Consider the following 13,021-nt stretch of genomic DNA (forward strand, 5'->3'; position numbering starts at 1 on the left):
AGCACTGTATCGAACGGTTCAATATCGATACGAGTGTTGTTGCACTCGTATCGTATTTTCTACTTACAAGTGTACATTAAGTCATGTTGACAAGTTTTGATTCACTCAGATAAAAACTCACTCACTTCAGCTTATGTATTGCAAACTAAAGCTTTATTTTAGCAAGATGTGTTGCTAATATAGCTTTATTTTTAACATGAGCAAAATTTTTATTGTCCAGCATTAAACATCTTCTTTCTGCCTTCCATGCCGGACATGGCTTCCACATTCTTCCTCCAGTCCGTCACTTCTTCCCTCTGTTTAAATATTAATTATGATTATTAAAATAAAAATACACAGATTTTAAGTTACTCATTAATTTAGTTTAATTTCGTTTTTTGTGTAATTTTTGTTGCCATTTTGAAGTTTTTACCTTTTCATCTTCTTTCTTTACTGTCTTGAGGTTGGCCTTGAAATCAGCCTTTGTTAGTCTGGAGGTCTCGGTGCATGCACCCAGCATATCGTCTGTTGTTTTCTTGACCCTTTTCAAATTGGGCTTCTTTATACCCTTCAGCTCAATGATCTTCTGACTGAGTGATATAATCTGTGCAGCAAACATCAAACATGTGTATAACGTTTACACTCTGACAATGAAAGTACCTGCTGTTATTAACCGCTGTAGGTTTTAACCAACCCGTTCACCACTAGGGGCAGCATATTACCACCATTTTTTACACGCAGGACTATACAAAAAGTACTTTTACACTGTGATTCAGAATGTTTGTACCTCTTTCTCGTTTTTGCCTGCTTTGACCTCCATATCATAACGTGTTTCATCCACTACGTCAATTTTACGATGTAATTCTTTGCAAAGTTCCTGTACAGAAGAAAAAGAAAGATGTTTAAATGACATAAATTAATTAATTACCGATCATTTAAAATTTGTTTGGTCAGTACCTGGAGCTCCTGGACTGACATTCCTGACAGCTGCAGTGGAGGGTATGACTCATTCACAACTCTTTCTTTCTCCCTTTCCTTCTCTTCACCTTCTACCACCAGCATAGCAGCAGCCTTTTTCAGCAGTTTGGACTAAAATATAGTAAGGATTGAATCACTCTTTATAACATTAAAAACAATGGCTCTTTTGAATAATAATGATGATAACTATAAAAAATTAAAATGATAATAAAAAACCAAACACAACAAATGCAAAACACAAGTTCCTTTGAATCTATAAGACCTACTTTCAAAAGGAGTCGGCGTGTAACAGCAAACTTTCGCTTTCTCTTGGACTAAAACCAAAGGAGGTAAATTAGTGTAGATGATAAATATCATATGAAGTGCATAAAACTTCGAATTTGGATTAGGGATCAATTAATCGTTGTGAACATTGGCATTTTTACTCACCGGTCTTCATTATCAACATGGTGGTATGAGTACACACACACACACACACACACACACACACACACACACACACACACACACACACAGATCACTTGTTTTATTTTTTTTTAACCTGAGAAAGGTTTTTTAAAATAGGTGAATGAGATGTAACATATTAAACAAATTATACCGTACTAGGAGAATACTCACCCCTCAGACATTGCTGCAGCTTATTGTGCCTTTGGAAGAGAAGTACATTTTTTAACATCTAGTATCACAAATATAGATTCACAGATTTTCAGGTTAGTTTAAATTAATGTTCAAGCAAACATTTCAAAGGTTAAAGGTTTTGAACGTGATACTGTGAAGCTTCTCTTTCTCATATCTTGGTGTAAAGTTAATATTTTGGGGGGCTTTGGATGCAAACTACATTTATAATCCAGGTGATGTTGTCACCTAATTTGTGGACTCTTATTTTGAAGGCTGAATCCCATGGTCTTGTTTTTTTAACCGCATATTAAGAGCAAAGGGTGGAACTAAGCAAGAAATAAATTAGTGCATATGCATACAAAAGCAACTTGCAACTATGACCATAATTGACAAAATGAACAGAATCTTGTATTTTTAAAATATTTTTATTTAAAAATGTAAAACTAGTGATTGAGACCAAAAACCTATGAGGGATTTACTGAGGTCATGGGTCACATAAGCTCAATGGTTATTTTCCCATAGACTTCAAAACAGCTGGAATTCTTTTTAAAACCTCTTTTTAGAGTTGCCCCCTGCTAGTCATTAAAAATAATGCATGATTAAGGCTTTTGGGACCTGTAGGCCATCCTTTAGTTACAGTATTGGGTTTGGATTTGTGATCAAAGAAAAAACATACTGGAATATATTATCTTGTACTTTGGGAAGCTGTAACTAACAACTATTTTCTTATTTTGTTCTCTTTTATCCTTTTTTTTTAAACTTTTGTTTACACAAAGCAATCAACTATGTGAAAAGACGTACAAACTAATAGATAATAACAATTTAAAAAAGCACACATTATTATTATTCCTAGTATTCTCTGTTGATAATAAGATTAGGGAATTCGAGATCTGCTAAACAGATTTATTTAGTCTAATAGCTCTCAGGGGCTTTCAGATAGTTTTCAGCTTTCTTCCCAGGAGTTGCCTGTTGCACAGCTATATTTGGCCACATTGCACTGTGTCCCATCAGCTGCTGTGGCCTTGATAATGCGAGAGACAGCCAAGCTACAAAAAGTTTGGCAGCACAGAAAGTGGAACAACACCATACCAGCAGATACCAGTAGATCTCATCCAGATTCATATTGTGGCACATTTTCTATCTTAGAAGATTGTTTATTTTGTTTCTCTGTTACCAACACTTAAATTTAGCTGGCTAATGTCTTTGAATAATCTCTCCATGATATATATGCTTTCATATTACGTAGCCTTCTCCTTATCTATATGTTTTTATTTACTCTGTATCTTTACCTTTAAAAACGTACTACTGATTACTACATTGTATTAAAGCGAATTTAATCGTGATAAACAGTTGTAGTTCTAAAAATAAAAAGCTCTCCTCACTTGACGACATTATCCAGTTTAAAATAAGCCATTCTAAGAGAGGGTGAAGGTCAAAGTCAACAAGCAAAGTCACAGCTGGTTTAAGGAAGCCTTCAGCCTTAGCTAGAAGGTTACCAGTTCATATGAGCAAACTATCGTCACTTATTACATTAGCTTTTAACTGCAGTGAAGGATCAAACGTGTTGTTACCAGAGCCAAAACACAGATGGGCAGTTTCAGCCTCAGATTACATTTCCTCACTCAAAGGGTCAAGACATCATTAAGAAGCCTGAGATGTTGTGGGAGTAAAAGCTAGGCTGCCAAGTTCAAAAAGTTTTAAGACCTTGACAAAAGTAGCCACATAGCTGTGATCCTGTCACATAAATACCGGCTGCAGTATCACTGTCAGGGGCAGATATGCAGTATTCCTCTACCCCTGAGTTAAAACAAGACTCAGCTCGCCTGAGACAGCCAAAGGGCTTTAAATGCAGGTACTTTAACAACTCAGAAAATAAAACAGAATGGACCTTTAATGCCATTGTTAAAAAGAAACAATAGAAAAAAATTATTTTTAACTATAGTATAATAACTATGGTCCACTGAATCACCTTTAATGAGCCATCACTTAATCTTACATTGCTAGGTCAAAAGTCTCATTTAATATCCATGTTAAAAATCTCTGACTTTAATTTTCTTTTATTGTGTGAAACTTACCTTGGCGTTGACGGGAAATCAGACAAGGTAGTGGTGTGCTGAGAAAAGGAAAAGCACTTTATGGTTATTGCTCAAAGATTTACGTGCCCAAAGTATTGTGTGGATGGCTTGTTAAAATAGACACCCCCCCTTCTCTGTCCACCTGACAATTGCTGCACCATGCAGCACAATCCATTTTTGATTTGCCCTCAACCCATGACCCATTTATTTTCATGTGATTGCATTGCACAAGGCACACCTCACGCTCCCCTCACCTTGCTGACAGCTGAGCTATCATCTGTAGATGCCAGGCACTAAAAGCATGGTTGCTTTTTTAAATATGCGCCACGGTGAGCCCTCATTGTTTGCTGGCAGAGGCCTACATTAAAGACCAGTTATTTCAGTGGTGCATGCTAATGTGAGTTTGTAAAAGTTGAAGTCTTGAAGTTTATTTCAACCTAACCTTTGAATCTGTACGTAGAGGCATTAAAAACAGGGTTTTAAGTGTATTTTCAGTTTGCATTTTAAGTGTGTTAAAACGTGGTTTTAACACACTTAAAACCATGTTTAAGGTGATTTTAAGTGTATTTATAGTCTATGTAAGTAAAGAATAGACTGCAGAGTAGTTTAAAGCAAGTGTTTGGATCATTTAAGTCTAAAGCATGGCTTTTATAAAGTGTCTCATGGTTACAGTATTATGAAGTACTTATTAAAGTGTATTTATCAATAAAAATCATTCACTAAAAACATTTACATATTTTGATCTACTTTGCAAGCATGATCAAGCAAAGCATATGCAGCTTTTCTAAAGTTTATATATCAGGGGAATGATACATTTTAAGGGTGAGGAAGTATAGAGATGAACACACACACACACACACACACACACACATTTTGATCACAGCTACACTAAGGTATTTGATAAGGAGGAACACAGCACTTCATATCGCAGCCTGGGGCTGCTCAATAAAAGAGTATTTTTATATTTGGACTAAGATGCCACCCTGGCTTATGAATCATTGCCATGACTGCACTCACACACAGAGGTCAGATCTACAGTCTATTCTGGGCAGATTTCAGTGGAACAGGACTGTCTGTCTCTCTGTCTGCTTTAGTGTTATGTAAACTGATACAGTTGAGCTCAATATCCAGTAGGAGGCACAGTAACTCAGACAATGCAACAGGAATTATCACATAGCCACGTACTATGTTATAGCTGGTAACCATGTAGTGCATTGCTCTAAGTTTGTTCCCCACAATGCTGGACTGTCTCCTGGCTTTATGTGTTGAGCCTCTGAACTCACACTTTCTGTTACATGTGGGTCACAGTGGAAGTGGAAACTTGATTTAAGAGACGTTCTCACTAGCCAGGAGAGGTTTATTGTTCAAGTCTTCATTCCAGGTCAAGGCTCAAAAGTGTCCAAGAAAGAAAAGCAGTTTAAAAAATTTAAAGAAAATAAAAAAAGATTTAAATTAAAAGTTTTTGTTCCTTTTGGTTGTTTGTATTAGCCTTGCAACTGGAATTTAAATGTCTTGAAACAGAGGTCATTTCCTAATTGTAAATTTGGCCACTGCTGCCTCCTAGTGACTGTTTGATGTTTTAATATCTTTGTTGTTGTTGTTATTAATCCCTAGCATTCAAAAACACTGCACTATCTAATTTACAAGCAGCTTGTGACATAAAAAAAAAAAAGGTGTCGTGCATTAGAATGGAAACTACGAGATACCGCTTCCTGTTTAGATGGCGATGTTTGATAAAACTGAAGAAAATCCTTGCTGAACTCACACCACAGATAGCGTTCGCTGTGTTTGTGCATGTTTTCAAGTGGGGATCTTTATTGTATTCATTTATCTTTCTCATTTGCTCTATTGCTTTTAAAGCTTTTCCAAATTGAGCTACAGGATCAGGATCTACACCAGCATGAGCCACTTTCTTTTTTTCTGTTTCTGTTTGAGTACTGGACTCACAAACTCATCTGGTCTTAGGATGCTGGACAACCGTCTGGACTGCAAAAAGCCAGTGAGAATTTTATGCTACATTAACAATTTAAGCAGTCTGATTAAAGTTAGAGGTTGGGGATTTATAATCTTCATGAACTTATCCTGTTTGTTTTTGCATTTTTTTTTTGTCTTATCTTTGCAGGGCCTTAACAATTGCACAATTAGTAAGTATATTATCTATCAGACCAGTTGAATAATGTTGACATACTGCTGTATAAATGAGGAAGAGTTCAACCATAGATATTTGAATAATAAAATTGAATAAAGTGCTGAAAGCATCATATTACTGGTATGCCAAGCAGTAAAATACATGCTACTTAAATAAATGGTGGAAAGATGGCTTTCTTTGCTGTACATTTACATATTACCTTTTATCTTGTTAATTATTGTCAAGGCTTAATAGAATCTTATCTAAAAATCATCCATAAAATGTTGCACAGTAGAACGTAACCTAGTTTTTGAAAGGAAGAAAACTATGAGGAAGTAAAATGTATGTATTTTAAAATTATGCTTAAGGTAAAGGAGAGTAAATATGCTATATATTCCACCACTGCACACATCAGTGAAATATATTTTAGCATCATAATATAGAAATCCCTCGATGTCAGATAACTGCTCAGATGAAGAGAAAGTACCTAATACAGAAGCTCCTACCGGCCCAGATTCGCTGGATTTGAAACTCTGGAAGGGCAAACATGAGCTTGTTCCTGTTTTGAATGTGACGTGGAAAATACACATTGACTGTAAGTAAAGCTAATATTAATATATTTACTGTAGTTCACATTTTTTGAATATGTCAAGAGAAAAATGAAAACCTATTAGTGCTTCATTTAAAGGCGAATAGAAAATGAAATATTAAAAATGGCAACAAATATACCACTTTTTCTGTTCACAGCATCCATATGGGCGCTTAAGGGATCTCAAATTAATATTGTGGATCAAACTACAAATCAAAGTCTTTGTGTGCAATTAAGTTACACATTTAAACACAGTACAAAATTGCACAACGAAAACCATAAGGTAGAAGAAATAATTGATTCCGTAACCTTTACTTAACTATTACACATTCAATGAGAAGTTTAAATATGCGTGATTTTTTCTTTTTTCTTTATTAGTGGACCTTTTCTTTGGATGAAGTTGAGGTAGACTTCGGCCACACATACATGGTGACTGTTTTTAATTTGCCAAAACCTGAGAATGGAGATAACGGGAAAGGGAAGTCAATTGCCATTCCAAGTAAGTTACCACCAGATCTAGATGAACCGGAGAAGAAGACCTTTTTCAGACTCACATGTCACATAATACTTGTCCACGCCAGTCAATTTTTTAAGATGTTTGGTAATTGTAATCATTTAAAGGATGAGAGCTGCTTACTGTTGCTGTGTGGTTTGTGGACAGGAGTTGCAGCTGCAGATCATTGAGCTTTGGTTGAGGTTTGCACTTTGACTGGGCCATTGCAACCCGTTGATTACTTCCTTTTTCACCCACTATGTTATAGATTCGCTGCATTGTCCTATTGGATGATTAACTTTGAGCCAAGCTCTGGCAGATGGCCTCATGTTTAACTCTAGAGTACTTTGACATACAGAGGAGTTCATGTTTGACTCAGTGACTGCAAGGTGCCCACGTCCTGTGCCTGCAAAACAAGCACCATTTTTTTTACAGTCAGTGTGAAGTGTTTGTCCTTATATGTTGTGCAAACATGATGCTCTGCATTATGGACAAAACATCTGTCTGAAGGTCAGAAGTGGGGTTTTTTTTCAAATGCCACTATACAAGCCTAAGCTGTGTTGCTGTGTTCTTCTTAGAAAGAAGAGGCTTTCCAAACAGGGCGCACTAGTTCAGTCCTGTTTTTTCTAAATGTGCCATTATCTACTTTAACATTTAACAGACTAACTGAGGCCTGTAGAGTGTGAGATAAAGCTCTTGGGTTTTCTCTAAGCATTGAGCATTTGACCTTTTGCTGAATTTCCTAGGGCATTGACTGCTGGGAAGATTATGGAACATCTAAATGTTGCAAACAAGCAAGATGCCAAAACGTATACTTTTATAGACGTTGTCACGCTTGCTGATGGTCAGTTAATCAAATGCATTTGATCAGCATTACCCGGCTGCTGCCTACCATCTTAAATCATAAGGATGCAATAAGGGAGTACTCAGTTTTCTCACAGAACTGTAGCTCATTTTAATCCAGGTGTAAGCACAATATGAGCTAATGTGGAAGTTACAGCCACAAAATGTTGCAATCAATACCATTAAACAGCAAGAAGAACAAGAATCAATGAAGCAGTAATTATAATAACAGTAATTAAAATAATAATCAATAATAAGAAATTAACAGGCTCACTGCTGATTCTGTCACGGGCTGCGACGGCAGACCGTGGAGTTGTAGAGAAAGTAGGGCCCAAACGCGAGACTCAAGTGAAGGACAGTGGATTTATTTATGGCGAGTGGACAGAAACGACAACTATATACAATTCAAGCACTGTGACTCCTGTGGCGATTCCTCCAAGAATCCCACACAGTGCACGTGTCCATAGCAGTGAAAAGGTGACAACTCCAAAAACCCGATTCCACTCTGTGATTTCCCCTCGTGACGACGTTCCTGACTCCCGACTCCTGGTGACACAAAAACACACACAGCTCAGCAGGCAGCCTTTAGTAGCGAAGCCGATCACAACACACTAATCTACGGAGGTACTTAACAGGTTCGACTTAGTATAATCCCGCGCCGACTGGGGCTCCGCCACCTTCTTAAATAAGGCGCCCCTCATGAAGCCATCAGCTGCAGCTGGTGAGGGCTAATGGGCGGCAGGTGCGGCAGTCCCCAGTGCGGGAACACTTCCGAGTCGCAGTCCCCTCAGCGACCCCAAAACATCCGGGAGCACCCAGGGAGAAAGGACAAAAAGGGAGAGAAAACCACCATAACATATGGAAAAACATATACAAGAAATACATGAGCTCTGGGTCATCAGACCCAGACCATGACAGATTCTTCTGAGTCTGAATCACTTTTGCAGCTGTAATTTTCATGTTTGACTTTAATATGTCCTGGTTCCCTTCTTACATCATCTACTACGATTCCCAGGATGTGATGACAAAACAATCCAACAGGTCCGAATGTGTCTGGAAAACGGTAAATTTCACATTTTTTGCTTCTCTTGAATTTTAAATATTTCAGTATTCCTTTAGACCCAGAACACTGAAACATGTTCTTATTCTTCGTCTTTCATTTCAGGCAGCCTGTGGGATCATAGCATGCGGACTGAAGTGTTGACTAATGGTAACATCAAAATGTTGTCCATTGTTGTAACATTTAAGGCTTCACAGTATTCAGAGAAATACAGAGTTTCCATCCTGAACAGTGGCATCCTTTGCTCAAAGAATGTCTCAAAGGTAGTTCTACTTAAACTCGCCACCTTTTTATATCAGTCATGACGAGTAATCGACTTTCTTTTAATTCCCCGTAAATAACAAGGAAAACGCAACGATTGTGAACGTGACATTTGAGTTTGAGCGGTGGCAACTCAGGCAGTGTGAAGTATCAGTAATGGTGAGTTAACTTAGTGTACCAATCTTAACAGTTAGTGAAATAATTTTCCATATAGAGATAATATGTCAAGAGCTCATTCTACTCTGCTTGTGTTGAAGGTCCAACCATTTTTTAGGCAATGCCAAAATAATTGTTGGAGCCCCAAGAAAACAATTGATTACTGCCAGTGTAAGTGCAATTTTTACCAATCATATTGTAGGTATCAGAAGTCTTACATTAACCTATAGTCATGTTGTAATTCATTTTACGTATGTTTAGTTATATAAAAAGTATGTAAGTATGAGTTTCTTTCTTTTTAGATTATCCAACTAGGACTTATCTTATAAAGGCCGCCGTTGGACTGCTGTTAATTAGTATTTGTCTGGCTTGTTTGCTCTGGAGAGCATCTCATAAAGGTTTGTCTTCTTATAAACATGCACTGTATTAAACAGAAGCTTGAATAGATAAATAGTTAATTAGCGATTTTCTTTATTTCTCAGATCCTTTGGACACATCTTCACCCACTGCCAGAGACCAACCACAAGTTTTGCAAGTCAAAGAGAGAAAGAGCGTCCTCATCATCCACTCCCTCGATCACCCTTTATACAAAAATATTGTTCTCAAGCTTTGTGCCTTCCTGATGAACAAATGTGGTACGGAGGTGGTCCTGGATTTGCTGGATTCCAGTAGACTGGGAGTGCTTGGAAAGATCCAGTGGTTGGACTGGCACAAAGAGCAAATTGAGAAATCCTCTGCTAAGATACTAATCCTGTGCTCACGAGGCGTACAAGCCAAGTGGAGAGCCATGTGTGGTGACAAACAGGTTTTCATGAGAGAAGACGCTTGTTCATCTGTAGGTGACATGCTCACACCGTCCCTCAGCCTCTTGGTTCCTCATTTTATCCGATCTGCATCGTTCAAAAAGTACATTGTGGCTTACTTTGATGGCGTTTCTTCAGAAGAAGACGTTCCTTCGCCTTTCAACATTACAGTACGATACAAGCTGATGAAGCAGTTCGAGGAGGTCTTTTTCAGAATCCTGGACTTAGAAAAACATGAACCAGGCATTGTGAAGCAAGTTGAAGGGCTTTCAGAAGACACTTACCATCTGTGTCCTTCAGGTAGAGCCTTGCATGATGCTATAGAGGCTTTCCGTGCATACCAGATGAAGCATCCACGCTGGTTTGAAGAGGAGCTACTGGAAAGCTCAGAATTGGAGTTTGAGGAGACTTCATATGAAATCTATAAAAACCCTCCCATATACCCCAGCTTTAAAACAGATTATGTTCTTCACCCAGTCCAAGTTATCAGTCATCACGTGCAGACAAAGGACGACTTCACCGCAGATGAAACAAAACTTTATCTGTCAGAAAATCTTCAAATGTTCTCTTCAGTGCACTTCCACCCACTAATTGTTCAGAACTCGTGACCGTCCTTCTATCCATTTTCTTAACCTCGTATCCAACTTAGGGTGGCAGAGGGGCTGGAGCCTATCCCAGCTAACACTGACTGCAAGGCAGGTACATGTGAAATGTAACTAGTTCTCAGAACTTAAAAAAATTATGGAATCATTGTCGTAGAAAAACTAAGTTAAGTTTAGATGACTAAAGTTGGGCAACTTATTCATTGTGAATACTACTACGTTCCAGTCCATTATGGTGACAACACGGAGAAACTGACAACCACAAACTCTTATATTTACATCTATGACCAAGTTAGTATCACCAGTTAATCCAGCAAGAGTGTATTTAGGCTATAGTACAAAAGAAAAGCACCCAGAGGACACCCACACAGGCACAGGCAGAGCATGCAAGCTTCACACGAAAGGGCCTTCCTACTGAATCTTCATGCTGCGACCTTTGAGTGCTAACCACTGTACCACAATGTAGTTCATTTAACAAGTTAAATAGAATAGCATCAAGACCTTCTCATACTTGTGATAACCATGTCTTTATATGTACACGGGAGAACAGAAACTAAGTAATACATGTATCATTCCACTACAAACCATAAAAACTGTATTTTTACTAGGACATTTTTGTACATTTATTTAAAAATATTCTTATTTACTGTGTGTTGTACTATATTGTGCATGATCTGCTTGCTCTTTGTTCTGTGTGGTTTTGCATTGATTTGATTTGCCAGGAGACAGTAACAGAGAAGGTTAAACTATTGAAATGTGCTGTTGATGCTTGTGGGCTGTGTAAACAGTGTTAACAGGGTCAAAGTTCAACCTTGTGGGCAAAGTTTGTAGCATTTTTGTTGCAGTGGAGAAGGTAAGACCCAAACTTTGTTCTATATATTAGACCTTTTTCTCATTTTGAATGTTTTTGATCAAGACAGGTCTATAAATGTATTCAGTTTTAAGTATTGTGTGTTTTTTTTCTAACTCTCTCAGCAGTATTTCTTTACTTTCTTTTGGATTAAAGGGAGTCTTTCACATTACTATGCTGGAAGTAATAAATGGCCTTTTTCCTTATTTATTTATGTAGAAAAATACTCACAGTGTGCTAGTGTCAGTGCCCCCCCCCCCCCCCCCCCCCCCAAAAAAAAAAAAAAAAAATTGGGTCAGGGTGCTGGGAACTTATCCCAACTTTCTGGTACACAGTGTCTCACAATGACTGTGCAGGCATTGTGCCCTGCTTTGGCAGAAAACACACTGTAGGGTAGAATAAATTTGGGAGGCTAAACAGTTTTTCCTTCAAAAACACAAGGTAAAGTTTATTGCTTTTAATTTATAGACAAAAACAGAGTTTGATTTTTTCTGTAGTCCCTTTTTAATGTCACTGTTTGCATTTTGTGTTGAAGAACCATGAAATCTAAATGCTGTGTGTGTAACGCTTGATTCAGCAGCAAGAATGTGTTTTTCTCAACTTTGAAGCAGCTTTCTCTTGTAATCTCTTTCTTGTTTCGATAAGTTGACATTAAATATTTTCAGTATTGTGCAACAGTCTTGCTGACTTTTTTCTGTCAAGAGGATCCCACACTGTTTCAATAATGTTGAGGTCTGAGCTCAGGGGAGTCCAGTCCATGACATATAGTTTTCAGCTGTGTTTTTCTATCCAAGTATGCTTTTACTGCATTGTCAATGTGTTTAATGCTGAGAAATGAAGCCAGTGCCAAACAGACGCTTTCCACTTTCAACTTTGCCAAGATTCCCAACTGGCTTAAATGCAGCTACAAACCATGACAGAGTTTCTATTGTATTCTATAGATGGCTGTAGAAACTCACTGTTGTACCTGTCTCTTAACATACTAATGATGTTTAGAACTAGAAACTGTAGCCATTTAAGGTTTTTGCCACTTATTTGCAGTCCAAGTTTTTTGTAATTTGGCATACTTCAGCCTTCCTCACTGTTTCCCTGCCTTTAAAACATCAAATGAAGGGCCAGAAGCATCTCTTACTTTATGATGGAGTTTGTCACATGGACGGGTTGACAATCATCGGGGAAGAGAACATACAGGAGAGGGTTCGTCACACATTCTTGGGAACCAGTACATTTGCATAATGACCAGAATCAGAACCACGTATTAACAACGGGAATCAATTTTGGGGGATTTCCTTGCCTGGATGATTGCACACGCATCAAGACCAGTGTTCAGAGTGATGATTGCGGTTGTGTGCTTTACTAACCTGACACTAGAAATCAAAAATCCAGCTACAGATGTCCAAGTTCAGGCCCAAGCTACACAGTTAGACTGGTTGGTAAAATGGTGTTAAAGACTTAACTGAAGTCCAGAAAGAGCAATATGAGATGGATTTCTCCAAGTGCAGGGCGATGTAAAGGGTGATACTGATGGGCTCCTCTACTGACCTGTTTGCATGATATGCAAACTGATGCTGATTTAGTGTGGCAGG

The 13,021-nt window shown here is 38.0% G+C and overlaps 2 protein-coding genes and 1 long non-coding RNA gene across 3 annotated transcripts; 1 reads left to right on the forward strand and 2 right to left on the reverse strand.

Annotated features, from left to right (window-relative positions):
• Positions 1-131: 131 nt before the first annotated feature.
• LOC309710249 (troponin I, slow skeletal muscle-like) lies at positions 132-3,798 on the reverse strand. The gene is made up of 7 exons (XM_082539546.1): positions 3,651-3,798; positions 1,572-1,604; positions 1,224-1,271; positions 937-1,068; positions 767-856; positions 413-583; positions 132-296 (listed from the first exon to the last, which is right to left on the reverse strand). The coding sequence occupies exons 4-7, from the start codon at positions 1,039-1,041 to the stop codon at positions 210-212; spliced, it is 453 nt and encodes a 150-aa protein (XP_082395672.1). The 5' UTR covers positions 1,042-1,068; positions 1,224-1,271; positions 1,572-1,604; positions 3,651-3,798; the 3' UTR covers positions 132-209.
• Positions 3,799-5,436: 1,638 nt separating this feature from the next.
• LOC309710386 (interleukin-17 receptor A) lies at positions 5,437-11,692 on the forward strand. Its single transcript, XM_082539789.1, has 11 exons — positions 5,437-5,649; positions 5,773-5,794; positions 6,239-6,373; positions 6,526-6,650; positions 6,746-6,866; positions 8,719-8,766; positions 8,869-9,026; positions 9,109-9,183; positions 9,282-9,351; positions 9,483-9,578; positions 9,663-11,692. The coding sequence occupies exons 1-11, from the start codon at positions 5,551-5,553 to the stop codon at positions 10,589-10,591; spliced, it is 1,878 nt and encodes a 625-aa protein (XP_082395915.1). The 5' UTR covers positions 5,437-5,550; the 3' UTR covers positions 10,592-11,692.
• On the reverse strand, positions 8,048-8,892 carry LOC309710387. The gene is made up of 2 exons (XR_014277706.1): positions 8,337-8,892; positions 8,048-8,249 (listed from the first exon to the last, which is right to left on the reverse strand). It is a non-coding gene; the product is annotated as an uncharacterized lncRNA (long non-coding RNA).
• Positions 11,693-13,021: the final 1,329 nt, after the last annotated feature.

The sequence above is a fragment of the Aulonocara stuartgranti genome, assembly GCF_965226115.1.
Source record: "Aulonocara stuartgranti genome assembly, chromosome: 7".
NCBI classification, from domain to species: domain Eukaryota; kingdom Metazoa; phylum Chordata; class Actinopteri; order Cichliformes; family Cichlidae; genus Aulonocara; species Aulonocara stuartgranti.